At 42.4% G+C, this 25,456-nt stretch overlaps 2 protein-coding genes across 4 annotated transcripts in view; one reads left to right on the top strand and one right to left on the bottom strand.

Annotated features, from left to right (window-relative positions):
* The first annotated feature begins 328 nt into the window (after positions 1–328).
* Positions 329–22,812, top strand: LOC146563514 (grainyhead-like protein 2 homolog). The gene is made up of 16 exons (XM_085290653.1): positions 329–692; positions 1,222–1,387; positions 1,467–1,580; positions 1,676–2,116; positions 2,272–2,327; positions 4,410–4,668; positions 4,758–4,869; positions 6,874–6,965; positions 16,650–16,811; positions 16,922–16,979; positions 17,197–17,333; positions 17,488–17,525; positions 17,750–17,841; positions 17,928–18,013; positions 18,485–18,549; positions 18,884–22,812. The coding sequence occupies exons 1-16, from the start codon at positions 679–681 to the stop codon at positions 18,996–18,998; spliced, it is 2,007 nt and encodes a 668-aa protein (XP_085146779.1). The 5' UTR covers positions 329–678; the 3' UTR covers positions 18,999–22,812.
* ncalda (neurocalcin delta a) overlaps positions 22,806–25,456 on the bottom strand; it is a 66,471-nt gene continuing 63,820 nt past the window's right edge. For all 3 annotated transcript variants that reach the window (XM_085290655.1, XM_085290656.1, XM_085290654.1), the window contains one exon: positions 22,806–24,923. The gene's annotated coding sequence lies outside the window, so the exon portion shown is untranslated. The remainder of the gene's footprint in view (positions 24,924–25,456) is intronic.

Here is a 25,456-nt window from a genome sequence, read left to right as displayed (position 1 = left end):
TGATATTCATAAGCTTTCGTAAAATACATTTTATGACACCGTTAATATCACCAATATAGCCAATTAAAATATCAAATTGAGTTGGAAGAGCGTGTGTTTTCGTTTTTTTCTGTTTTGCTGCTCACGGGCTTGTTTTTAAACACACACAGAACCCCACCAAAAAACAACACGTACATACAACAACCTACATTATATATAATTTAACGTTGGGCAGTCCACCTTTTACCTATTTTTCAAGACACGCCTTTCTGCTTTCCATTCACCAATGGGGAGCAGTCCTGTACTACGACGCTTAGAAGTATATCACCAATCACAGGGATAGCTTTCGTTTCCTCGTTTATCCTGCCTTAGGTGCTGTACTACCTCGGTCTTAATTGATCACCTTTTCCAAACAGAATACACCCCTGTCTCCATTTATACGGATTATTATCGATTTGTTTTGTTTTTGTTTGTTTGTTTGTTTGTTTTTAATATGGACATTTTCTTCTTACACTATGGGCATCGGGAAATGTGTTCGCGAGGATCCAGAGGATTTCATTGGCGGTTTTTAGTGAGACCTTAAATAGAGCCAGCCTTTCCCGGGCTCATTTTTGCAGTTTCCCACACAAACTTACCTGCACTAACTTGAAAGTCCAGTTTCTCTAGCAATCCTAGAAAACAGCAGGGACTTGAAGCAACATGGACCTGGACAGGTAAGAGAAAGTTTTAGCATCACTGATAATAACTTCTGTCAGTTTTAGTCCAGTTCCTTTTAGATATATTTTTTGTCTTCTTGCTATCAGTAGATGTGCACTGGAGCCTATGCTATATAAACACCCCCAGGGACACAAATTACTAAACTAAACTAATATAATTTATTTTAGAATGAGTTAATTACCGTTCACGTACCTGCACATAAACGTTACTGGTTTCGTTTATGCTTTCATTATTATGAAAGATTTCACAAAAATTTGAAAATTAAGAACTACCACGATGTCAGACGAAATTTATCTTCATGCCAATATCTCTGAATGACTTCATTTCCACTGGTTCATTTTTAAAGATATACCAGCAAAAGTGGACTTAAATAAACATGCTCCACATGGAGCAGGCAATTTGAGTGAAGTCTGGTGAGAAACAGCCTGGGGCATTTTTAGTGGCTTGGCACTGGCTTCTGTTAATGAAAGAATGACTTTGTAGTAATAACATGCCTCTCTGTCTTTTCCCATCGGTCGTTCCCAGCAAAAGGCTGGTGGTGGTGGTACCAAACGAAGTGTCGGTGGCCCATCGCAAACCGCTCGGCAGTGAGGATGAGGCATGGAAAACCTTCCTGGAGAACCCACTGACAGAAGCCTCAAAGGCCATGATGAACATCAATGGAGATGAGGACAGTCCAGCAGCTCTAGGGGTGCTGTATGACTACTATAAGGTATGAAACAAAGAAGAATAAAGGATATTGCCACTTATAATTATCTGATTTATTTTAGGCATGGAAAATCTTCCTGGAGAACCCACTGACAGCTGCCTCAAAGGCCATGATGAACATCAATGGAGATGAGAACAGTCCAGCAGCTCTAGGGGTGCTGTATGACTACTATAAGGTATGAAACAAAGAATAATAAAGGACATTGCCACATACAATGATCTGATTTATTTTAGGTCTGAATTGCTTCTGGACTTGTCATAATCCTTTCAGGTTCCCAGAGAGAAGAGGTATACACCCAGTGCCATCAAGCCCACAGAGCCTTCTGCTCATGGGCACAGCAACTGCGGAAAGTTGGACATGGTGGGTCACCAGCTTCAAGCTATGGTGTCACTGCCTGTTAACCTCTCTTTAAACAACAGCACAACCACTGAGCACCAGCAGGGCTACAAATATGGAGCTGAAAGCCACGCAGGAGATTCTAGAGAAGGAGATGGTAAAGGTGGAGAGAATGGACCTCTTGCTCTGGTCAAGACAGAAAGCCAGGCCCCCATGCCACTTTCATTTTCTGGTGGCACCTGCCAAAAAGAGCCTAGAGACCAAATAAGGAGGCTGTATGAGCAAAGCTGTTATGATATGTCCCTCACTGGCTATTTGAAAGACGAACAGAGGAGCAGTCTGGACAGCACGTATGAGGAGCCAGTGGAAAAAGAGGTCAGACCTAATCTGAATAGAATTGTTGGTTGTTGCTATACAAGTTTTGTTGATACTGATAAGTATCCTTTTTCATTATTATTATTATTATTCATTATTTTCATTATTATTTCTTTTTACATGAATAGTTTGCTCATTAGTATCTTCTTTTACAGATGTACCATAAAAATTCTTCCTCGGGAGTCGATGAATTTCACCACAGTCTACCAGTGTAAGTTTAAAAACATGGCGATACTACAAAAAATTAGAATAACATTTATGTGCACACATCTTATCCTGAGAGAAGAATGACTATGAATTTTAGGTGCTTTTTAAAAAAAAAAATTGCCAACAAATCTCATGTGGGGAAAAAACATAAACACCGTTTAAGTTTCCCCATTTGCTGTGATTGTTCTGTGAAGCTGCAACCACATTCATTGCATCACGAAGGGCATCCTGCGTAAAGCTATCAAATCAAAACATGCAAAACATTATAAACAAAATAAAACCTGTAAAGTCAGTCACAGTTTCCTTAACATGACACTGCAGGCGGAACTTATGGAACTATTTTCAGCATTGGATTAACCCTCATTCAGTGCTTTGGAAGAATGGTGTATGTGGGGGTTTAAGTCTAAAGAAACTGCAATGTGTGTTTTTTAAGGTTAACCAGGGTTTCGGTGTGTTTCAATGAATCTATGCGGCCCAGACACACACTCACTGGCCACGCTGTTTGGTACAAAATGCAATGCAATGTTCAATTGCTTGTTAACACAATATGATCTGATCAGCCAATCACTTGGCAGCAACTGGATGCATTCAGACAAGCAGACATGGTCAAGATGAATTGCTGAAGTTCAAGTTAAGCATCAGAATGAAGAAGAAAGGTGATTTAAGTGACAGAGGTTGGAGGAGAATGGCTAGACTGCCTTGAAATGATAGGAAGGCAGCAGTAACTCAAATAACCACTTGTTCCAAAAAAGAAGAGCATCTCTGAACACACAACACACTGAACTGTGGTTCAGTGTGCTGTGGCTACAGCTGCTCTGCCCGCTAAGAAGAAGACAGTAGGAATCAAAATCGGACAATAGAGGATTGGAAAAAACATTGTGTGGTTGGATGATTTTGATGATTTTGGCTCCAATAGGTGGATGGTTAAGACCTAATTTAAACAACATGAAAGCATGGATCCATCCTGCACTGAATCAACGGTTCAGGCTGGTGGTGGTGTGACGGCGTGGGAGATATTTTCTTTGCACTGCAGATGCCTTAGTGCCAACAGTGTCGCTTACACTCCACAGCACTACCTGAGTGTTGTTGCTGTCTACCTCCATCCCTTTGACCACAGTGTACCATCTTCTCATGGCTGCTTCCTGCAGGATAATGATGTCAAAAAACTCAAAGCATCTCAAAGCGGCTTCTTGAACATGGCAATGAGTTCACTGTACTCGTGTCCGCAATTATCAGATCTCAATCCAGTGGAGCAACTTTGGGTAGAACTGGAGATGTTCATCGTGGATGTGCAGCCCCGGAAATCACGGCATGTCATGGCAATGTGGAAAAAAAAGTCTCTGAGGAAATTTTCCAGCACTTTGTTTAATCTACACTATGAAGAATTAACACAGTTCTGAAAGCAAAAGGGACACTAGTAATAAAGTTTTTGTTGAGTGTATGTTGGGCTCAAGTTTGTTTAGAGTCATAAGTGTCTTTAAAGAGTTCCTCGCAATCTTCTTATCTGCTCATTTCACCCCCCCCCCCCCCCCCCCCACGATTAAAATGTTGATTTAAGTATTTACCTCTGGACAGTAATGTGTTTAGTATGTCAAAGGTGATGCTGACTATCTGCTGTTGCTTGACCTCTTTTACTGAGTCACATACACCAGCATTAATCTGCTCTCCTAGAGTGAAAGTTTTAACAAGTTCCTCCATTTGGCTGTGATTGCTTTAATTTGATAATATGACAGGAATAGAGTTTTTCTAGTGCACAAGCATCAACTTAAAGAGTTTTTCTAAAATGAAAGAAGCTGGTATATAATTTGATTTTTAGATTAGGATGTCCTTCATTTTAAAAGATTGTCTTAAGTCATTAATTTTTATCAAATATTAATATTGTCAAGGATTGCAAGAGTTCAATGACTGTAGTCCAGTTTCCTTATTGGCACACACAGGATTTAGACTTCAAAGCCTAAACTATATATTAGGAAGAGTGTATAAGGCTATATTTAATAACATTCAGTTTTATATTTTACTTTCACCTGTCATTGTTTTAGTAGTCATCTTACCAATGGCAGTTATGGAGCCCATTATGTCCTTACAGTGACAGCTTCCGGTACAACCTGGAGGCCACGTTATCTCTCCGGCCACGCCAAGGAGAAGGACCCATGGCCTACTTGAACCGCGGCCAGTTCTACCCTTTGACGCTCTCTGCGGCCGGCTTCAGATCATCCCTGCATCAGCCCAGAGGGAAAGTCGGAGTGACTGGAGTGACATCATCCCATGGAGCTGATAGGAGTCTATCCAGGAGTGATCAGTGCACCGTGGGAGGCTCTGAGCTGCCACAGAACAGTATTGTACAGGTGAGTGAGGGAAGATGGAGGAGGCTGAGGACTTGATCACTCAGTAGTGTGAAATATTTGACCTTATTCTACTTCATATTTTCCTGTAGAGTGTTATCATGGTTGTCTTTGGGGACGACAAGGGCAGAGATGAGCAGCTGAAGAATTGGAAATACTGGCACTCAAGGCAGCACACTGCCAAGCAGAGAGTGCTGGACATCGGTAAGACGTTCTGTCCTCACTACCTGTACAATAATGGTGTAGATGGGGACTACTAGATATTTTCACCTAAACCTCACAAAACCATTTAAGGAGAGACTAAGTAGGTGGCAGTCTTACAGGAGGCTCCAGGAGAATCCTGTCACATATCCAGAGCTGAAACCTGATATAATTTGAATAACAGTCAAGCCTGAATTCCCACAGGAGTGCTGTGGAAAGACGCTTATGGGTCTATGTTTGCATAGACGTTAACAGGAGAAATAGGTGGGGGCTTGGATTGTAGCCATATCATGTGCGTTCAGCAAAAGACGTGCCCCAGCCTGTGGCTTAAAACCGAAAGGAATGAACCAGGTGTCATAAACTCTGGTGAATTTTCATGGCAAGTATTGGCATGAACTTGCCACAGACAAGGTGGGAGAGTGAAAATAAGGCAGTGTATTTGGAGTTAATGGTGGAGTGTTGTGAACTGTTGAAAATATGAGATAATGAAATAGACATGCTGCCTGTAATGGGATTTAAAGACAAAATGCTACTGTAGGAGAGAAACGGTGGAATGTTAACTGTTATTGTTGTTCTGACTCAGAGGGAGCAGTTTCCTAGTTTGGGAAATGATCACTGCCTCAACCACTTACTAAATAAGTATACTGTATGTCTTTATGAGTTCTTGGATCAGTATGAACAATCAAAAATTTAGTTGACACTCAGTCAGGGAACAAATTATTTGAACCTCTACTGATTTTGTAGCTTTGCCCACTAACAAAGAAAAGATAAGTCTATAGTTTCAGCAGTAGGTTTATTTGAACAGTGAGAGACAGAACAATAATAAAAAAGAAATAAATTCAGATTTTCATGAATGAAATAAGTATTTGCTCACCATCAATCAGCAAGATTTCTGGCTCCCAGGTATATTTTATCCAGGTAACGAGCTGACATTGGGAGCCTTCTTAATTTGTTACCTGTATAAAAGATAACTGTCCATAGAAGCAATCAATCCATCCAGATTCCAAACTCTGCACCATAGCCAGGACCAAAGAGCTTTCTGAGGATGTCAGGAACGAGACTGTGGAGCTACACAAGGCTGGAATGGGCTACAAGACCATCGCCAAGCAGCTGGGGGAGAAGGTGACGACCGTTGGTGCGATTATTCGCAGATGGAAGAACCATAAAATAACTGCCAATCTCCCTCGGTCCGGAGCTCCACGCAAGAGCTCACCTCATCGAGTTTCAGTGATAATGAGAACACTGTGGAACCAACCCAGAACTACTCGGGAGGAACTTGTCAATGATCTCAAGGCAGCTGGAAACCCAGTCACCAAGAAAACAGTTGGAAAGAACATGTACAGACCACTGAACATCTCAATGATTCAGAGGAGGACTGGGTAAAGTGTTGTGGTCAGATGAGACCTATTTGGCATCAACTTAACTCGCCATGTTTTAGGAGAAAGAATGTGGCTTACGACTCCAAGAACACCGTCCCCGCCATCAAACATGGAGGTGGAAACATTATGCTTTGGGGGTGTTTTTTCTGCCAAAGGGACTGGATCAAAGGAGGAGAGATGGGGACACGTACTGTCTTGGGTGAGAACCTCCTTCCCTCAGCCAGGACATTGAAAATGGGGTGGGTGGGTATTCCAGCATGACAATGATCCAAAACACGAAAGGCAACAAAGGATTGGCTCAAGAAGAGGCATGTTAAGGTCTTGGAGTGGTCGAGTCAGTGTCCAGACCTTAATCCTATAGAAAATCTGTGGAGGTAGCTGAAGGTTCCAGTTGCCAAACATGAGGCATGAAACATTAATGACTTGGAGAGGATCTGCGAAGAGGAGGGTCTCTCTCTCTCTATTATATAGAGATATATAGCAAGATACAAAGATAAATGTATAGTTGTTTTTGTTATGCAACTATGTTTTGAAAAATTCATACACAAAAAAGAAAATGTGCCTCCAGACAGGTAAATTTTAACAGATCTGACGCCAAACTTCTCCTGTTTCCTCCGTTTGCCTTCAGCTGACTACAAGGAGAGCTTCAACATCGGGAACGTGGAGGAAATTGCCTACAATGCTGTGTCTTTCACATGGGATGTCAGTGAAGAAGCCAAGGTGAGGGGGGGGGCTGTATGTGTCACACCATGGAAGCTGAACAGGTCAGACGACGTAAACTCTTAGCCCTGTGTGGGGAGGATTGCTTAATAAAAGCGCAAGTTTTTGTCTTTAGGACTCCTGGTCTGTGCTGAACCGCGTCAGTGGACTGTTTATACCTCATACTCTCACTCTAGTTGAGTGTATGACTGGCCCCGATGACGGGAGGCGTGTCTCCTGCTTTGTGTCAGGTTATTTGGGGCTGCAGAGACGCCGGGTACAGGGCAACAAACCCTTGAAAACAACCCTGCTCAGGTTTCTACGCAGTGACGTCGGTTAGTTGGATGAAGACAAATTGCACACAGCGTGTAAACACACCCACAAACACACTAAAGAATGAGTCCACCCTAAGGTGTTTTGAGCCCTGGGGCTCCCATTCAGCTCCAGTTTTAATGGGAACTTCTCAAACTGCCTCGCTGACAGACGGGTAATTGCCGTTTTGCTGGTTTGTGGATAAATATTTACTGTGTGGCGCACACGCTTTTCACAAACCGTAATTGCTTTAAATGTGTGTTCAGGCGGTACTGTGACGGTACTGCATCGAGCGGTGTGTGTGTGTGATTGTACACCTGACCACAATCGTGTACCACTGTGTACCATTAGTCTTACAGAAAGGGAAGTGACTGTCTCGGATGGCACCTTTTATTATTAGTAGTTAAATCACTTTTATGTCAGGCTACATACTACAGGTGCAAAATTAGAGGAATCTTAGTCCTTTTAATGTGAGTGAAACTCAAGGAAGTCCCTGTGAGGTTGAACTTTTCTCTCAAGCTCTGGCCAAAATTCCATGGTAGCACCTTCATGCATGTTAAACAAATAAATAATGTAACCAGCATGTTTGGATTTTTGCCAGTATGTATATTCAAAGCATGGATGATCCTGTAGTCTGGCCTCTTGTTTAGAGGTGGTAGGTATTTTGAAAGTGAGAGCACTGAGGATTTAGCTTTTAACTGTGACGATATCCTCCCTTCGTCATCATTCACAGTTTGTAATAATCCCTTCTTCTGGGTTTTGCATATGATCTGCTTTGTCTAATGAATACAATTTGTCCTACTAAATATCAATTAGGTCATTAGAAGCACTGATTACACTGTGTGGCTGTGCTGTAAGATGTGAGCCAAGTGGTTCTCACCCTTTCTGCTGCACTCTGACTCACAAGCCTCCAGTATGAGGCCAGACCCCACCCCCCAGGGGAAATGAGGTGGAAAAGGTTGAGGACAAAACAATAGGGTTACTGTGAGGAAATGTGAAGCCTCGTGTCACTCCTATAATCTTTTTTTTTCTTTTTAGAAATGTAGCTCTCCACTGCTAATTTGACACCAGTTTAGATGAAATAAATATATCTATACTTTTTTTATTTGGTGGACACGTTATGTTTTGTTTCTGCATGCTTTGGCTGTTGCCAGGTAACAGTTGGCAACCTCCTTGTAACAGAGTGTGAAATGTGTTGGTTCGGGCGGGAGATGAGTGGCTTCCTGCTGCACACAACTCTTGTTTTCGTGTTTGTTTGTGCTGGTTGAGCGGATGGCACTAAACAGCCACTCTGCAGTGCCCTTGTGAACTTTGTTTCCACCCCCCCCCCCCCCCCCCCTTTTTTAGGAAGGTACGCTTACACATGCGGATCGCGCAAACACAACAAGCCTCCCACGCACACATACACACGCTGCTAGCAGCAATGCGTCCGGCGCTTGTGGAGAAAATTGAAATGGCTTGGGTCTGTGGAGGTGTGAATTTGTGGAGGTGTGTAGGAGGCTCATTTGTGCTCCAGGCTTTTCCAGCAATCAGCCCTCACCTCTGCAGGTTCAGACACGATGCTGTTGATGCTGCGTAGTGGGAAAATTGGTGTTTAGCCGCAGTTATGAATCCACTGTGATCAGTCTCTGCCGACCTGTTGCTGAAGCTGCCCGTCCTGTTTAGCTGGGAGATTCATGTGGAAATTCTGTCCGTTTGGATGATTTGGCACCAATCATGAGAATCTGTTCCATTGTGCAATTAAATGTGTTAAGATAATGACATGTATTATTGCTTAAAGAGCACACTAAATGATTAAAATAGTGGTAGGATGGTGCTGTTACTTGGGTGACATTTTGTGAATTCTTTTCACAAGCTTTTAATAACCTGCAGATCTGCAGCTATGCCCAATTACTTTAGCTCTGGGAAAGAGGAATGGGTGGAGAAGAGCCATATATTTCTGAAATCTGGGACACTCGCGGTTCTGAAACAATATTAAACAGTTGATTTCTTTATATAAAATCCCACATTCTTGTACCTCTGTGTCTTTGAAGTGTTTTTACTTGACACATGCGAATTTGAAGGAGGCTTATGAGTTGTTGTGGCCTGTGAACTGCTGCTGTTGTGATTCATGGATCCTCTAAACTTTCTATCATTACCACACAGTTTGTGAGTCAGATACAGCTTCATTAGAAAACATATTGACTAATAACGGGCTCTTATGGTTAAACTAATGCAGGAATACCTTTTAGTTAATAGCAAGTTGCTGTTTATTGCTTTACAGGTGTTTACAAAAGTGAAATGGAATTCTGTAACAAAGATTTTCTTATTTGAAATGCACCATTTTTATGCCTGCCTCTTTAGGGACCCCTCCCTAAGATCCCACATTGTTCTGATTGGCCAGTTTCTGGAAACTTTGGTGCAGCAGCTAGTGCCCATAAGCTGTGCGGCATGTACTTTATGCTCTGCTTGTAGAAGTTGATTATATTGAAATTTGTATTCAACCTGACATCAACTCAGGACTATAATAGAAAGAATATGTTCTAAATAGAATACCCATGCTGGTATGAGGCCTGACTTGCTGGCCATTTTATTATTATTAGCATATCTCTTTCATTGCTATACAGATAATACCCAGTTATATCTATCTATGACAACAGCCAGATGACAAAAATCAATTGATGAAAGTACAGGCTGGCTTGTCTAAAAGACATAAAGACCCATATGTCCTGTAATTTTTTTCTCTCAATTTCAGACAAAACTGAGGTTGTTATATTTGGCCCTAAAAATTGTGCCTAATTGGTAGGGGTGCAACGATACTCATATCGATATTGAACCGTTCGATACAGTGCTTTCGGTTCAGTATGCATATGTATCAAACAATACAAAATAAATTTTTAATTTATTTTATCAACTTTCCTTCTGACGATGCTGTCTGTGTTGAGCGCTCAGTGGATCTGCGCTCGACAGTGCAGCTTAGGCGGAGTAGTCGAACGCAGATTCACTGAGACAGAAGTTAAGCTCTCCTTGCAACATGGCAAATTGAACCTCCCCCACCCTCATTCAGATCTGGCGTTTGGAACTATTTTGGGTTTCATGTGAGGTATGACCCTGAAGGTAAGCGCCATGGACTAAAGTAAAACAGTATATTGGATGTGCCACGCAATGCTCAATTACATGGGTGGGAGCTAGTGTGTTAGCGCAGTTAGCTCATTAACGTGTTGGCCGTCCAGCCCCGGGCCACCCGCAGTAGCTCGTTAACAGAGATTTGCCGTGTTGTGGCGTTAACGTCATTTCAACGAGATTAATGCTGACAGCACTAGTGGGAACACAACAAATATGACAGCACATTTACACCGACATCACCCTAGTGCAAAGACAAGTGGAAGCAGACAAAAACGACAAGCACGCATGCTACAAACTTTACCCTTTACCCGAGTCATTTAGACAGCGGTTAGCACATGATTCTTCTTATGGGGACCTGATATGTTTAATATGCTGCTGAGAATATAGCCCAGAAGAAGCGTATAGTATAGCTTTTATTTTGGAAAGAGACATTTCTCTGTAATAAAGTCTGTTTTCCAAAGATGAGCGATTCCTCAATCAGATACAGGGCTCGCAAAATCGCCTGCCCGGGCTAGCGATTTTTCCAGTCGGGCTACCAAAATCTATCTCTGCCCTGCCCGTCTGCCTATCATAGGAAGGAAAAATATATGTCAATGCTTTTGCATTCTTTCGGAAATGTAGCTGGGTAATTATGTCATTGGCATCGGTGAGCCACTGTCAATATGTGACATATTGAAATCCCGTTTGAATTTGCGCTTGTTTTTTGCTTTCACTTTGCAATCGCGCGAACTGTGTATAGAGAGCTACAGCACTGATTGGTGAATGATGATAATTTGTGCACCAATTCCTCTGACATCGTCTTATCAATCGTTAGCTTACTATGCAAACATGACAAGTGAAATCTCCCGCAGCAAGCTTAAACATGTGAGAGGTTGATCGCGCAGAGAATCGCTGAGCTTACGTGAGTGCGTGTGTAAAAGCAGCAGGATATATATTGTAGCGGGTCAGGGCTGTTCGGGGTTCTGTTTGTACAGTTATGTTTTGTTTATGTTGCCATAGTGACGGGTGACGCCCTCTCGCTGCGACGGTGTGTCCTTCCGGGGTCAGAGGGCGCCCTGTGTGGTGTTGTTGTTGTTGCTGTGCTGTTGCCGCGCTGAGCAGTTAGCTAGCGGCAGTGTTCTTCTGCAGATGTCAATAAACGGCTGTGCTCCCTGGCTAGCTCACGGGAAGCAAGACAAACGATACCTCCGTCTCCTCCTTGTCTGAGCTCGCCACATTGGTGTCAGAAGTGGGATGATGGTGGCACCCCATGTTCTGACCCGAGTGACTTTTCCCCCGCCGGTCGTGACCGGTGTTGTGCCAAAAAGTGATTGTCTGCCAAAAACTGATTTCCGGTATTTGCCAAAAAGCGATTGCTCATATTTAAAGTGCTATAAGTAACTTGTTGGGCTATAATATGTTAAACATATGTCAAATGCATCCCTTATGGATGACATAAAAGTCATCTTGAGCCACAAACAACATTCGTGTAGCAAGATACAAGCCGCAATCAGTTTTTGGCAGCGACTTTTATATAACCTTTATTTATGCAATAAAAAAAAATCTCATTAACATTAAAAATGTATTTTGTAAGAGTAAGTTGCCCAACAGGACAGCAGAAATGGCAGCAAATATTACAATAGTTCTGTAAAAATATTTTAAGTGGGGATAAAGGACCGGATTGGTTATAATGTAAGTACAAGTTGTAAAGATACTTAAAAAACAGATAATTTTTTAATTCTTTATGTAACCCCTTTGTATCCCCTGTTCACCGAAGTCTATTTACGAACATACGTAAAGATATTACACATAAAAAATACACAGAAACACTGGAAATCAGTTTTTGGCACAACACCGGCCGGTGCGCCAAAAGAAGGCACCTGGACATTTGCAGGACTTTGTGTGGGGTAATGAGGTCGTCGGGGACGACTGACCCCTTAGGTGGGGGCTATGTAGAGGGTCAGGGCTGTTCAGGGTTCTGTTTGTACAGTTATGTTTTGTTTATGTTGCCGTAGTGACGGTTGACGCCCTCTCGCTGCGACGGTGTGTCCTTCCGGGGTCAGAGGGCGCCCTGTGTGGTGGTGGTGTTGTTGTTGTTGTTGTTGTTGCTGTGCTGTTGCCGCGCTGAGCAGTTAGCTAGCGGCAGTGTTCTTCTGCAGATGTCAATAAACGGCTGTGCTCCCTGGCTAGCTCACGGGAAGCAAGACCAAACGATACCTCCGTCTCCTCCTTGTCTGAGCTCGCCACATTGGTGTCAGAAGTGGGATGATGGTGGCACTCCATGTTCTGACCCGAGTGACTTCCCCCCCCGCCGGTCGTGACCGGCCGGTGCGCCAAAAGAAGGCACCTGGGCCCTATTTCAGGAAGCCGGTTTAGTGCAAACTCTGAGTAAGTATACCCTGAGTTAACGGAAACTCTGGGTTTTCGGTTTCACAAAGCGAGTTTAGATTAATCCTGAGTGAGTTACTATGACGACACACTCCGTGAAGCTAACCTGCCCCCTAGCAGGTTTACTTCAACTAACCCTGACTTTCTCCGCCTCTGTGTCGGAAACCTGACTGTAGGAAGTGTCAGACATGGCGTGCCCCTTCCTTGAAGAGCCAGTAGATGTTGAAGCCCAAATTCTCCGCAGAGCTCTCCGCCGGGAGAGAGTGATTAGAGCGCGTTTGGACATTTTATCATTTCCTGATGATTTTCTGTGTGAACGTTACCGTTTTTCAGCACAATCTATAATTTATTTGAATAACATCCTCAGGCCTAATATTACTCATGTGACACATCGCGGACATGCTCTCAGTTCTGTACATATTATTTGTATTGCACTTCGTTTTTTTGCAAACGCGAGCTTTCTGTATAATATTGGTGACGCTGAGCACGTTTCCAAGGCTACCGTCTGTCGGGCAGTCAGGAATGTTACAGTTGCACTGAAACGTCTCCTGTACTCGTTTGTGGTGTTCCCCGGTCATAGACCCACAAGATTTATCAAAGAGGGATTCCACAAAATTGCAGGTATCAGGATGAACGAAACTTAATTCATGATGTGGTGATACTTGAACTACTACTTAAATTTTACATTTATTCTCACGGTTCCCAGGCGTGATTGGCTGTATAGATGGCACTCACATTCCAATCATTGCTCCTTCAGTAAATGAAGGAGACTATGTGAACAGGAAGTCTTTCCACAGCATTAATGTACAGGTACATAGCTCCCTGTAGCATTTCAAACTAACAAATTATTTCACTATAGTAATGGATGCTAATTTGTGTTCTCTGCACTGTGAAGATCATATGTGATGCTGCCAACATTATCACAAATGTGGAAGCCAACTGCTCAGCCTCTGTGAGTGGTGGTGGTGGAGGACCCCCACCTGTTTTTCGGGCCTCCGCTTTTTTTTCTGTTGGCTATAACGGGTCACATTTGAGCACACAGAGTAAGCAAATATGTACTTGTAATGTGCTCAGATAATTTCAATAAGTGCTTACAGAAAGAAAATTAATGTAGCCTCTAACTGCAATTGATTTACATCGGACAAACAGACCAAGCACTATGGCTCATAATACAATTACACCTTACCTGTTTGGACTATATTTTTATATTTCATTTTTACTTGCTGCCAGGAACGTTTGGGGCCTGTTGGGTTGCACCTGCGCTCACATCACATCACAAAATAAAATGTATGAAATAAAAAAATAAAATATAATAAAATAACGTGTTAAATGGGTGGAAATCCCTAGATCAATGTTTAAATTAACACTCACGCATTGACTCTGTCGGCTATGTTTTGCCATGCATGCTCCCTTTCTTTTGCAGCTGAGCCTGTGTTACTTTTTTTCCGCAAAATTTGCATGTTATCGGCATATGCTGCCATCAGAATTTCGGCCTCAAGCGCTGTAAAATACATTGACCGCGCCTTCTTTCCCTCCGTCTCCATGGTGACTCGCTTAATCTGTGCTCCACTAATCAGGGCTTTATGTATCCTCGTGTGCGCGCTTAACTTGGGGTTAAAGCAACTCCACGTTGACTGAACTAATTGTTATCAGCCTTTCTGAAACCGAATATTCCGAGTTGGACAGTTCGGGGTTACTCAACCCTGAGTATCGTTTTTCACTCTGAGTTTTCTAAACCGGCTTCCTGAAATAGGGCCCTGGACATTTGCAGGACTTTGTGTGGGGTAATGAGGTCGTCGGGGACGACTGACCCCTTAGGTGGGGGCTATGTAGAGGGTCAGGGCTGTTCAGGGTTCTGTTTGTACAGTTATGTTTTGTTTATGTTGCCGTAGTGACGGTTGACGCCCTCTCGCTGCGACGGTGTGTCCTTCCGGGGTCAGAGGGCGCCCTGTGTGGTGGTGGTGGTGGTGTTGTTGTTGCTGCTGTGCTGTTGCCGCGCTGAGCAGTTAGCTAGCGGCAGTGTTCTTCTGCAGATGTCAATAAACGGCTGTGCTCCCTGGCTAGCTCACGGGAAGCAAGACAAACGATACCTCCGTCTCCTCCTTGTCTGAGCTCGCCACATTGGTGTCAGAAGTGGGATGATGATGGCACCCCATGTTCTGACCCGAGTGACTTTTCCCCCGCCGGTCGTGACCGGCCGGTGCGCCAAAAGAAGGCACCTGGACATTTGCAGGACTTTGTGTGGGGTAATGGGGTCGTCGGGGACGACTGACCCCTTAGTTGGGGGCTATGTAGCGGGTCAGGGCTGTTCGGGGTTCTGTTTGTACAGTTATGTTTTGTTTATGTTGCCATAGTGACGGGTGACGCCCTCTCGCTGCGACGGTGTGTCCTTCCGGGGTCAGAGGGCGCCCTGTGTGGTGTTGTTGTTGTTGCTGTGCTGTTGCCGCGCTGAGCAGTTAGCTAGCGGCAGTGTTCTTCTGCATATGTCAATAAACGGCTGTGCTCCCTGGCTAGCTCACGGTAAGCAAGACCAAACGATACCTCAGTCTCCTCCTTGTCTGAGCTCGCCACAATATTTTAGTTCTGCTGAGCCAAATAAGACAGGTCAGGGTGAAGAAGTGACAGCCAAAGAAAAGCTTACCACAAAACGGAAAAGTTATGACAAATCAGACTATAAGGCAAAAAGAAAGTGCAGCTTTATGGTTTCATGGACAAAAGAATTTCTGTGGCTGCAATATGACAAGCGAAATAACCAGGGCTGCACATAAGTGGTCCGCAGGTGCGCATTCGCTGTCAAAATAAAAAACGGGCACAAGATATGAAGTTGCAACGCGTGTTTGCATACATAAGATTTTCAGGAGGAGGACAGACATTTGTTTAGAACTCTTAAAGATTTCGAAGAAGCTCCTTTAAGCAATTACTGTGATGTTCCTCCACCTCCAAAGAAATGTCAGAAGGAGTCCGAACCACAAAAGAAGCATGTATTCTCGGAAAAGTAGTTGCAGGAGGTGAGCTGGCTTCAAACAAATGATGAACGCACAGAGATGTGGTGCGGAATGTGCCGTGAAAATTTAATAAATGACAAATTAAAAAGGCATGAACATTTTTTTTGTATCGAAAAAATATCGAACCGTGACACCAAAGTATCGAACCGAACCGTGAATTTTGTGTATTGTTGCACCCCTACTAATTGGATACTTTCTCTGCCAGAAAAGTGAGGAGTGTCCTCTTTGGGTCAGGGATGAGTTTTTGCCCCAAGTGGAGGAGTTTAAGTAACTTGGGGTCTTGTTCACGAGGGAGGGGACAAGGGAGTGGGAGACAGACAGACAGATTGGGGCAGCGGCTGCAGTGTTGCAGATATTGCCTTGTCCCGTTGTGTTAAAGACAGAGCGAAACGTCAGAGCGAAGCTGTCAGTCTACGTTACTGTCCTCACCTATGATAATGAGTTCTGTGTAGTGACCAAAAAAATTAGGTCGCGGATACAAGCAGTGGAAATGAGATTTCTCTGAAGGGTGGCTGGCCTCTCCCTTTGAGATAGGGTGAAGAGTGTAGTCATTTGAGAGGTGCTCAGAGTAGAGCTGCTCCTCTGCATCAAAAAGAGCAAATCAAGGTGATTGGGCATCTGACAAGGATGCCTTTTGTGTGAGTTGTTTTGGGCATGTCTCACTAGACAAAGGCCTCCTGGGCAGACTCATGACACCCTGAAGAGATTGCATCTCTCAGCTGGCCTGGGAACATGTTTTCCCAGATGAGCTGGAGAAGGTGGGGAGAGGGAGGTCTGGGTGTTCTTGCTTCTTGTTCCTGCCCTGCATGGCATGGATTTAGCAATGTTATATGATCATCATCTCTGCTTCAGTTTAAGTCACAAAATTTAAAAAACTGAATGTTTTGTTTTTATTTCTTTTTTTGTTGCTTCCTAGGTCTTTATCTCTGTGAACTGTCTGAGCACAGACTTCTCCTCTCAGAAGGGTGTGAAGGGGATGCCTATGATTATTCAGATCGACACGTACAGCTACAACAACGGCTGTGGCAGCAGGCCAATCCACAGAGCCTATACTCAGATTAAGGTCTTCTGTGACAAGGTAAAGAAGCCTGCTAGCACATGTGCTCAACGGTGAGCTAATAACATGGAATTGGATAAACCTTTTTAACCTGTTTTTAACATATTCTGACATTTTTTTTCTGTTTGCAGGGTGCTGAGAGGAAGCTTCGCGACGAGGAAAAAAAGCAGCTCAGGAAGAGTATGAAAGGTGAAACCTTTTTTTGGTTTTGTTTGTTGCTAAGACGTGATTACAATTTATTTACAGAAATAAAATTGTTCATATTGTTTTAAAATCCACTGAAACAAGGTTACAAATCCTTGACCTTAGGACACTGAGACTTAAAAAGGTTTGCAAATGTAATCAATTCTGTACTTGAAGTTGTCGCTTGGCAACAGATGTTAAGTTCACACTGCCTCTGGATTAGGGAAAAATGGCAGCTCGGGGTTGACCACGATAAAGAGTGCTGAAAGTGCACTGTTCAAAAGCATTGGAGACCTGGACTCCCAGCCCGTTCTCTTCATTCCAGACGTCCACTTTGGAAACCTGCAGAGAGCGGGGCAGGTGAGGGACCACGCTCTTTCCAACACACACACACACACACACACACACACACACACACACACACACACACACACACACACACACATTCGTTTTGACATTTTAGTGAAGACAGAATTGACATAATGGTTTTTTTTTATTTTTATTTTGTTTGCAGGTGTTTGCTTTCAACACTGAAGAAGTTGATCGAAATGGGTGAGTCCCACAGTGGCTTTGTGTTAGTGCACACTGCTCCACACGCTTAGACCTTGAGTTTATTGTTGAGGGTCTCTCCATGGTGAGAAGATTACAGAAGGTTGGACAAAGGCTAATTTTGTTTTTATCCTTGTTTCTACCTTAGAAGAAACAAACTGTTACATGTCAGGGAACCAAGAGCATTCCCATAAAATGACACGTGTTTCTGCATGTGTGTTCATCAGAGGTGTTTTAATGAAGAGGGTTTCATGTGTTGGCCAGGAAGACCTCTGTCCACCTGCACTAAAGAAGTCCAGAGTGGAACCAGAAAGAAAAGGTAACTTATTTCTCATTAAGAGTTCTTGTCCTTGTTGGTGTCGTGGTTTGACCTAATATTGTCTTCCTATACCTTGACTTTTCCAGTTCTACTATATGTGAGGAAGGCGTGTGATGAAGTGTTTGATGCTCTGATGCTGCGCAGCCCAACCCTCAAAGCTCTGATGGAGGCTGTGAGTACTGAGAATACATTGCTTACAAAACAGAAGTCATTACTTCTACAAACCAATAGTTCACTGCCAAACGGTTTGTAGATGGGTCAAAGCTAATGTGACCTGTTGGTTTGCAAAGCCCTGTTTTTGAAGCATCATCTGGAGCATCTTGGTTGTTACCTTGTTAGCTTCTTCAAACCAGACGTCACAAAATGAGCAGTGGATCCAACAGTCGCAAGATAGACCTGTGCTTTATCCTCCTTTTGGCTAGTAATGTTCTTCGCTTTAAGATGTGAAACTAGGGATTGAGACCATAAACTCATCAGGAAAGTGTTTTCTGAGACTGAAGATGTGAGAAGTAGTTATTTCTGATCCTTCTTACATCTTACACTTTTCTGAAACCGGAATAGTCGCAAGAATTGAATTCATGCATGTATAAATGGGGAGAGAGAGAGAGATTCAGTTTTGTTAACATCTACTTTGTCTTCACAGATCTCTGAGAAATATGCGGTGCCTGTTGAAAAGATAGCCAAGGTTTACCAAAAAAGCAAAAAAGGGTGAGTCCAACTCAATAAAAACAGTTTCTTCTGCTTTTCACTTGCTTCCATGTCTGTTTGCTTGTTGGCTTAAGGTAGCTTTACATGCCAACCAGTGTCAGTAACCCTTGCTAACGAGGAGAAGAAGAGATGAATAAATATGCCCGTCTTACATTTAGAAGGCATATTTTAGCATAAACCAAACTTCAGGACAAAACTTTGAAATTAAATGAAGTTGTAGGGAAGCCGTGTGAAGAACAGCCGAGGGATCATGTATGTAGAAATCAATTTGCAATAGAGACATGAGCTGACCAGATCAGTTATTACCGTTAAATGTGTTTACTGTCTTTCCCAGGCTCCTGGTGAACATGGATGACAACATCATCCAGCAATACTCCAATGAGGACACCTTCATCCTGGCTATCGAGAGCTCAGCAGACTCCTGGCGTGTGACTCTGTCGGAGATCTGATGGCTACTAACCCCTGCACTGTCATACTCATTATGCTCCAGACGGAGGTTGATCAGTGCTTGGTGACTCTTTATCCATTTCATGTGCACAGACTCATGAACGCTGTTATCAGTGTTGTATGCTGGAGCCAAACTGTTCTTTGAAATCACACGGGAGTCTCTGCAGGCTTTCCTGTCCTGCATGGATCATTTTGAACATTGGCCCTTGGCTCTGGGGACACAGGCTCAGCAAACGTTGAAAACTTGTGGATTTGTTTTTAGGTTAGGAAAAATCTTTTGATCTTTCCTAGCAACCTTACCAGCTGGCAGGAATGCAGTTGTGAACCCTTTTTGCCCAGCTGTCACTAAAAACAGGATTCATCCCGGTCCGCACAAAGACAGCAGCAGCTCTCTGTGGTGTCAGGAAGAAGACGTCATAACAGATTAACAGCACAGAGCACTGCTCCGGGCTTCTCCTGCACCTTCTGTTATCCTCCCTGTACTTCCTCCTGTGATCGAAACTTTGAAATGACGTGACGGGCATTTGAAAAGCCTTTGCAACACCTTTGAGTCGCGTGGAACTGCTCTTTGCTTGCTACCTTCCTAATCAATTTTAGACATGTCTCGACTTTAATCTGAAGTGATGGTACTTTAACTCTTATTAGCATCCATTATGTTATTATTTTTTGATTGGTTATATTTTTACTGCATGCTAAATGTTTCCTGTTGGTGCCAGTGAAAAAATAACAGTTATTTATCCCAGCTTGTAACTACATGCCACTGTCCTGGGATCTATAATTAGATTGAGGCACCGTTATAGAACAGGACTTCTGGTCTAAATTGCTCTTGTTAAATTGTTCTGCTTCCTCTGTGTGTGTGTGTGTGTGTGTGTGTGTGTGTCTGTGTGTGTGTGTGTGTGTGTGTGTGTTAATTGCTTTTCCTCTCACTAAAGAGACTGCAGTCATTAGTATTTATGACATTCGTTAGGGACTCGCAGGGCCCAGCCGCTCTATCCGTTTACTCCTTTGAGGCTGCAGCAGCCGATCAGAGCACAGCAGCGGAGCGATCCTGTTCCAGCTCGGTGCGTCTGCCTGTATCCTTCATATACTTCACATGCAGTGAAGTACAATTTTTACGATGTGCAAATAAAAAAATAGTTTTCTATAAAGTCACTTCTTTCTGCTTCTGCCAAAATCTACAGCGTGCGTTTTTACAGCTCAACAGTGGCTACAACTGTCACCTGAAGTGTGATGTTTTCAGGTTTCCCCGTCTCATTTATGTAAATATAACATTTAGGAACTCCACCGATAAAATAGACATCCGAGATATGTTAAAAACTGTTACCAAATCAGTTTTACACCCATCCCAAGTGTCACAATATGAAGGCAAAATCACACATGCTATGAGCAGCCCTCTGATTGGCTACATCATAGTTCGGATGGCAAAACTGCATGAATTTAGTATCTTAACAGAAATGAGCACTAGTGTTCTGCATTTTGAATCAGTTTTCTGATAATTCTCTGGGGAAAACTTTAAGAAGGCCATTGAGTAAACATTCGTAAGCGAACTTCTCACGTGGGATAGGTCAGAGCAAGTTGTACCGGTGTCCTTTAAACTGCGTTTTAATACCAGACTCATCTTCTAGCTGTTATTCATTTTATGTCAAAACAGCTTTCTAATAGGCATATTTTAACACTCTCACATGGCGCTGTGAAATGGAGAAATGACGCCTCTATGTAATGTTCTGTATTACAGTTTGGACAGATCGCACTGATGGATCAACTTTAGGTCCTGAACATGGTTTTCAAAGTCTTTGGAATTTGAACATGTAGAAGGGCCTGATCACAATTGATGTTGTTGCTCCGTTGCCTGTTCACACTGTAATGAAGATGACGTGTCCAATAGAGGTGAATTATCTCACCTTTATCTTATCTGCTTACCATCATGGTAATTTAAGGGTTTGTAATTTGTGAAATTTTCATAGGAAATCACTTCAGACAGTTGACTTCCATCCACGGCTTAGCCTTGAGATAAACACTCCCAAATTAGAAACTGAGGGGAAATGGAATAACTTAAGATGTTAATTGATTTAAATATTTGTAATTACAGGAGTGGAAATGTAAGTCAGTATCTAATATGTACACCTGTGTAGCCAATTTATTACAACACTGGTTTACCATAATCAATAGCGTTCACACTGCACTGCTTAAAAGCCTTTTGGAAAAAGAATTGGAAAACACCATACATATTCATACACATCCTATTCATGTCTTTTTCATTCAAACGCATATACTGGTTACCAGTGCACATCTACAGTACGTGTATTAATGTTACTGTACCATTAAAACAAACTAACAAAAACAAACCCCAAACGGATCCTGAGGCAGTCAGGTAGGATGGAGTCATTGATTCATTTATTTTTTTAATTGAATGATCTTTGTTGTGATCACTGTAACCTAACACAACACATTTTGGTCATTTCAAATTAACATACTTAATTATGCACAAAGGTCACATTGATTTTTACAGGTTAATTATACTTTTGTTTGGTAATAGTGCAATTATATGGTAAAAATTGGTGTCTGTATAAAAAAGGCTGAGCATGACCTTAAAATGAATGTAAGCAGTCACATTCTTTAACTTCCTAAGTCTAAGGTTTTTAAAATGTAGCACAAAAAAAAATATTGTTAATGAGTTACACAAAAGTCGTACATTTCTATTGTCAAAATGTACACAGTGGTTTCAAACAGTGTACTTGGAAACTAACTGATCCAGGGATGTGTCTATATGTAAGGTTTCCTTTCACATGTTAAGGATTTGAAACTGCAGCTATTACGACGTGTCACTTACAGGCTAAAAGGAGCTCACTGGGCTGATTTAGAGTATGCACTTGTAACTTTGCAAAAGTCTTTTCTGTGTTTGTTAACATACAAACCTAAGCCATATTTCAGAGTTTATTAACCCTCCTTAAAGAAACTCTGTAAAGTAGTACCTGCCTTGAGGAGACCTCAGGTCAGCTGGAAGCAACATTATACAACAGGATCAACGAGCTTCTGCCAGTGTGACAGGTTAACTGTGACAGGAAGCTGAACGGAGTAGTTTTCAGTGGATGCTGGAAATGGTACAGACAGTCCTAGAAAGAGCAGTTTGGGTCAAAAATTGTATGTAATTGTAGTCATGCTAGTGATGTGACTGTGTATCAGAATATTGATGATCTCTCACTTCAGTTCAGACTGAAATCTTTAATCGGTGACTCCATTGGCATTTTTAGTCATATCATAAAATACTGGCTACAGGTGTACACCTCAGTGGTTTCTGAGGTTTTTGACTATGCTAGCATGATTAACAGTTGCCTAGTGGTCTTTGCATCACATTGCACAGCAATATTAGCACTTTAGGAATATAACCAGAATTCAACCAGCTAGCAGCCAGTTGAATTGAGTCCCCTCAAGTTGTGCTCATTGACTGATGGCAACATGTTTATGAATTAGACAGTAATTTTTTCCAAACCTCCAACAATGTCTCTGAGAGTGTTTGCAATCAGCCCAAGTCAGGCTTTGCAGAAAGATTGCATCTGGTGATGCCTTGCAATGAAAGGTAGTTGTGAATGTGCAACAATCTCGAGCTCTGAGGTGTAAAGATATCCCAAACATTTTGCTATTAGCTTATTGGGAATCACCTCATTAGTGATTATCTCGAATAATATCTTGTAATGTTATGTTGACTCAACTAAAGATGGTAACAGGCTGCCAGTAACAAAGTGCCTGAGATACAGTTATTTGCAGGTAGGAACACTGGTTTGAGTGGTGAGTCAAGGATGCCACTGAGGTGAAAAAGTAACAACCTAAATACTTTAATCATCTAATTCCACAATATTCCACAATTAAGCAAACACCACATGATTACTTGCACACAATATATTGTAAATTTAATTCTTGCCTTTGAATTTGACCCCAAAAGAAGAAAACAGAATCCTGTGTTCCAAATCTGTAGTCACTAAATACAATATACCATACAAAACCTACAAAATGCAACAATTACAAACATTTTGTTCAACGCTGAACAATTGTACAGTATAAATTTATACAATACTGTTTTTTTTATTTTATTTGGCACTTGACCACAAGATGCTTTCTTTACGTTTTAACAGAAACGATCCACATGACAGCGTTTTTCTTAAAAAAAAAAAATCATAAAAAAATAATAAATGTGACACATTATGACAGTATCATTGCAGTAGTTGTGATTCTGTTTGTTGCTCTGCATCTTTTTTCTCTTTACATAAAAAAACCAAACAGCAGTTATTATACTGAACATTCAAAGCTTTTTCTAATTGGAACATGTTGCAGTTACTGAAACGGCTCGGCTGGGGCCTGGAGGAGGGCGGGGTTACATTCAGGGGTGGAGAAGTTTGGTTTTTCTCTTTTCAGGTTTTCTTTGAAAGCAGAGTGAAGAATAGAGAGACAAAGGAGAGGAGCACGGATTGAAATTATGATATTTATCCTGCGTGTGAGACTGTGGGGCCGCTGCTCACGGTGTGTCACGTGGCGCCGTGTTGGAGACACGATTGGATGGTGATTTAATGATGGAGCTCTCAGCTCTGATAGCTTAGTGCTTGTTTACAGTTGCCTCACTGATGTTGTGCAGGGAAGTCAACCTAAAGAGCTTCTTCTGTAAAGCTACAGACGCGTCAGCTTTGTCGATCCACACTCGGTCAATAACACTGACGACACAGAAGCGAGCACAGGGCTGAATAGCGCTACCGTCTTGTTTGATATCCATAAACACACACTAAGAACACACACATGCGTGTAAGTCACATGCATATGTGCTATGTTAGTCTACCCCCCCGTACCCGACAACTGGTTCAACATGCTGCCTTTAAAAACATCAAAAGTGAAGAAAAAGCGGTTTTGTTCTTCACGCAATTAAAAGAAAAAAAGGTTTGCATGCTCGATATCTCGCCACAGCTTAAATAAACAAAGATTTAAAAAAAAAAATTATTATTAATATTTCACGACGTTTGTTCATTGAGCACTGAGCGCTCTGGACTACATGGGTTTGCTATACAAATGTAGAGATGCACTTTAAAATATCTACACGGTACTCAAATACTTGTTAAGACTACTTTTCTATTTCTGCCTTAAGCTAGCGCGCGGTGACGGCCTCGGCGTTGCCGCAGCGAAACACAGACAACGGAGCAGAGGGACGCTTTCTATCCTTCAGCGAGACCTCACAAAATGAAAACTACTGATCAGGGTGCTTATGCATAGTAGCGTAATATCACATGTTCTTGTTGGCCCAGCACAAAATATGAAACAAAGTCTATCAAGTCTGCAAAAAAAGAAAAAAAAATACACAAACACACGTACACACTCTCACAGTAGAAAAGAGGAAAGCGGTACTCGTTCCGAGTGAAGGACAAACTTCACAGGTCTTCTCTGCAGATAAAAATGATCTTGCCTACAGTACTAAACACCATCATCTCTCTCGTGGTCTTGTGCACACTCTGTCTATTATACATGTTAGAGTGATGGAGGCTCTGTGCGGCCCTGGCCGGAGCCTGGGGGAGTTACAGAGAGTCAAGCAAAGACACTGATACAGAGACTCCAGTTTATACTGCGTATGTACAACCTACTGTAAACCTTCTTTAAACTTGGAAATGCCTATAGGAGAACTGAGGAATGCAATTACAATCAGTGGGGTTTAATAACCTGATGGGACATCAGTCTTAGTTGGAGTTCGGAGGGTTTCGGATAAACGGCTTGACAGAGGGGTGTGGGAGGGCTGGGAAATTTGAGAGTGTAGCTCCTGTGGCCATCTCCTGTGTGAAAGTCCTCAGTGCACATTGAAAGGCCTGTCTTCTTCATCCTCATCATCCTGTCAATCTTCATCATCAGACTCTCCACAGTGGAGAGTTGTGGGCATTTAGCACCCCAAAGAAGCACTGTGGAGACACAAATGAAGATCAACAGTCACACACAGGTGCTGACATGTTCAAAATATGGAAGCGTTTTTGATCAACACTTCCGGGCTTCTTCCCACTTCTTCAACCATGTGTTGCAGGCTGGTGTTGTTACAGGTAATATAAAAGCAGTTGAGATGCAATCCCACGTTATCTCATATCTAAATTAAATCTCTAATCTTTTTCCCATTTTTCCCGGTTTGCTGACTGGAAACAAAATCCTACATACTTGAATATGCTATCACATTTTAGAGCAGATTACGCCAGGCTAGGTTGGTAAGATTGCAGTCAATATTCTGTTAACCCTGCGAGGTGTAAGTGATCAGATGTGCTAGCCCTAATCCCACCCTGCAGCTGCGGAGAGCAGCACCAGCCACTGGTGGCAAACAGTGCTTTGCAATATTAAACTAAAATAAATACCTGAAACCCCAAACTCTTTTGAGATTATCTACAATAAAACGCTGAATGTGTTTCAGAACATTTTTGCTTTTGTATGTATTACTTTACATAGTTGA

The sequence above is a fragment of the Mchenga conophoros genome, linkage group LG11 (assembly GCF_057382185.1).
Source record: "Mchenga conophoros isolate Kocher_MC1m ecotype Shallow Benthic linkage group LG11, M_conophoros_male_GT1.1, whole genome shotgun sequence".
Taxonomy (NCBI): domain Eukaryota; kingdom Metazoa; phylum Chordata; class Actinopteri; order Cichliformes; family Cichlidae; genus Mchenga; species Mchenga conophoros.
Note: the sequence above shows the minus strand (reverse complement) of the source record. Positions and strands in the feature narration are given on the sequence as shown.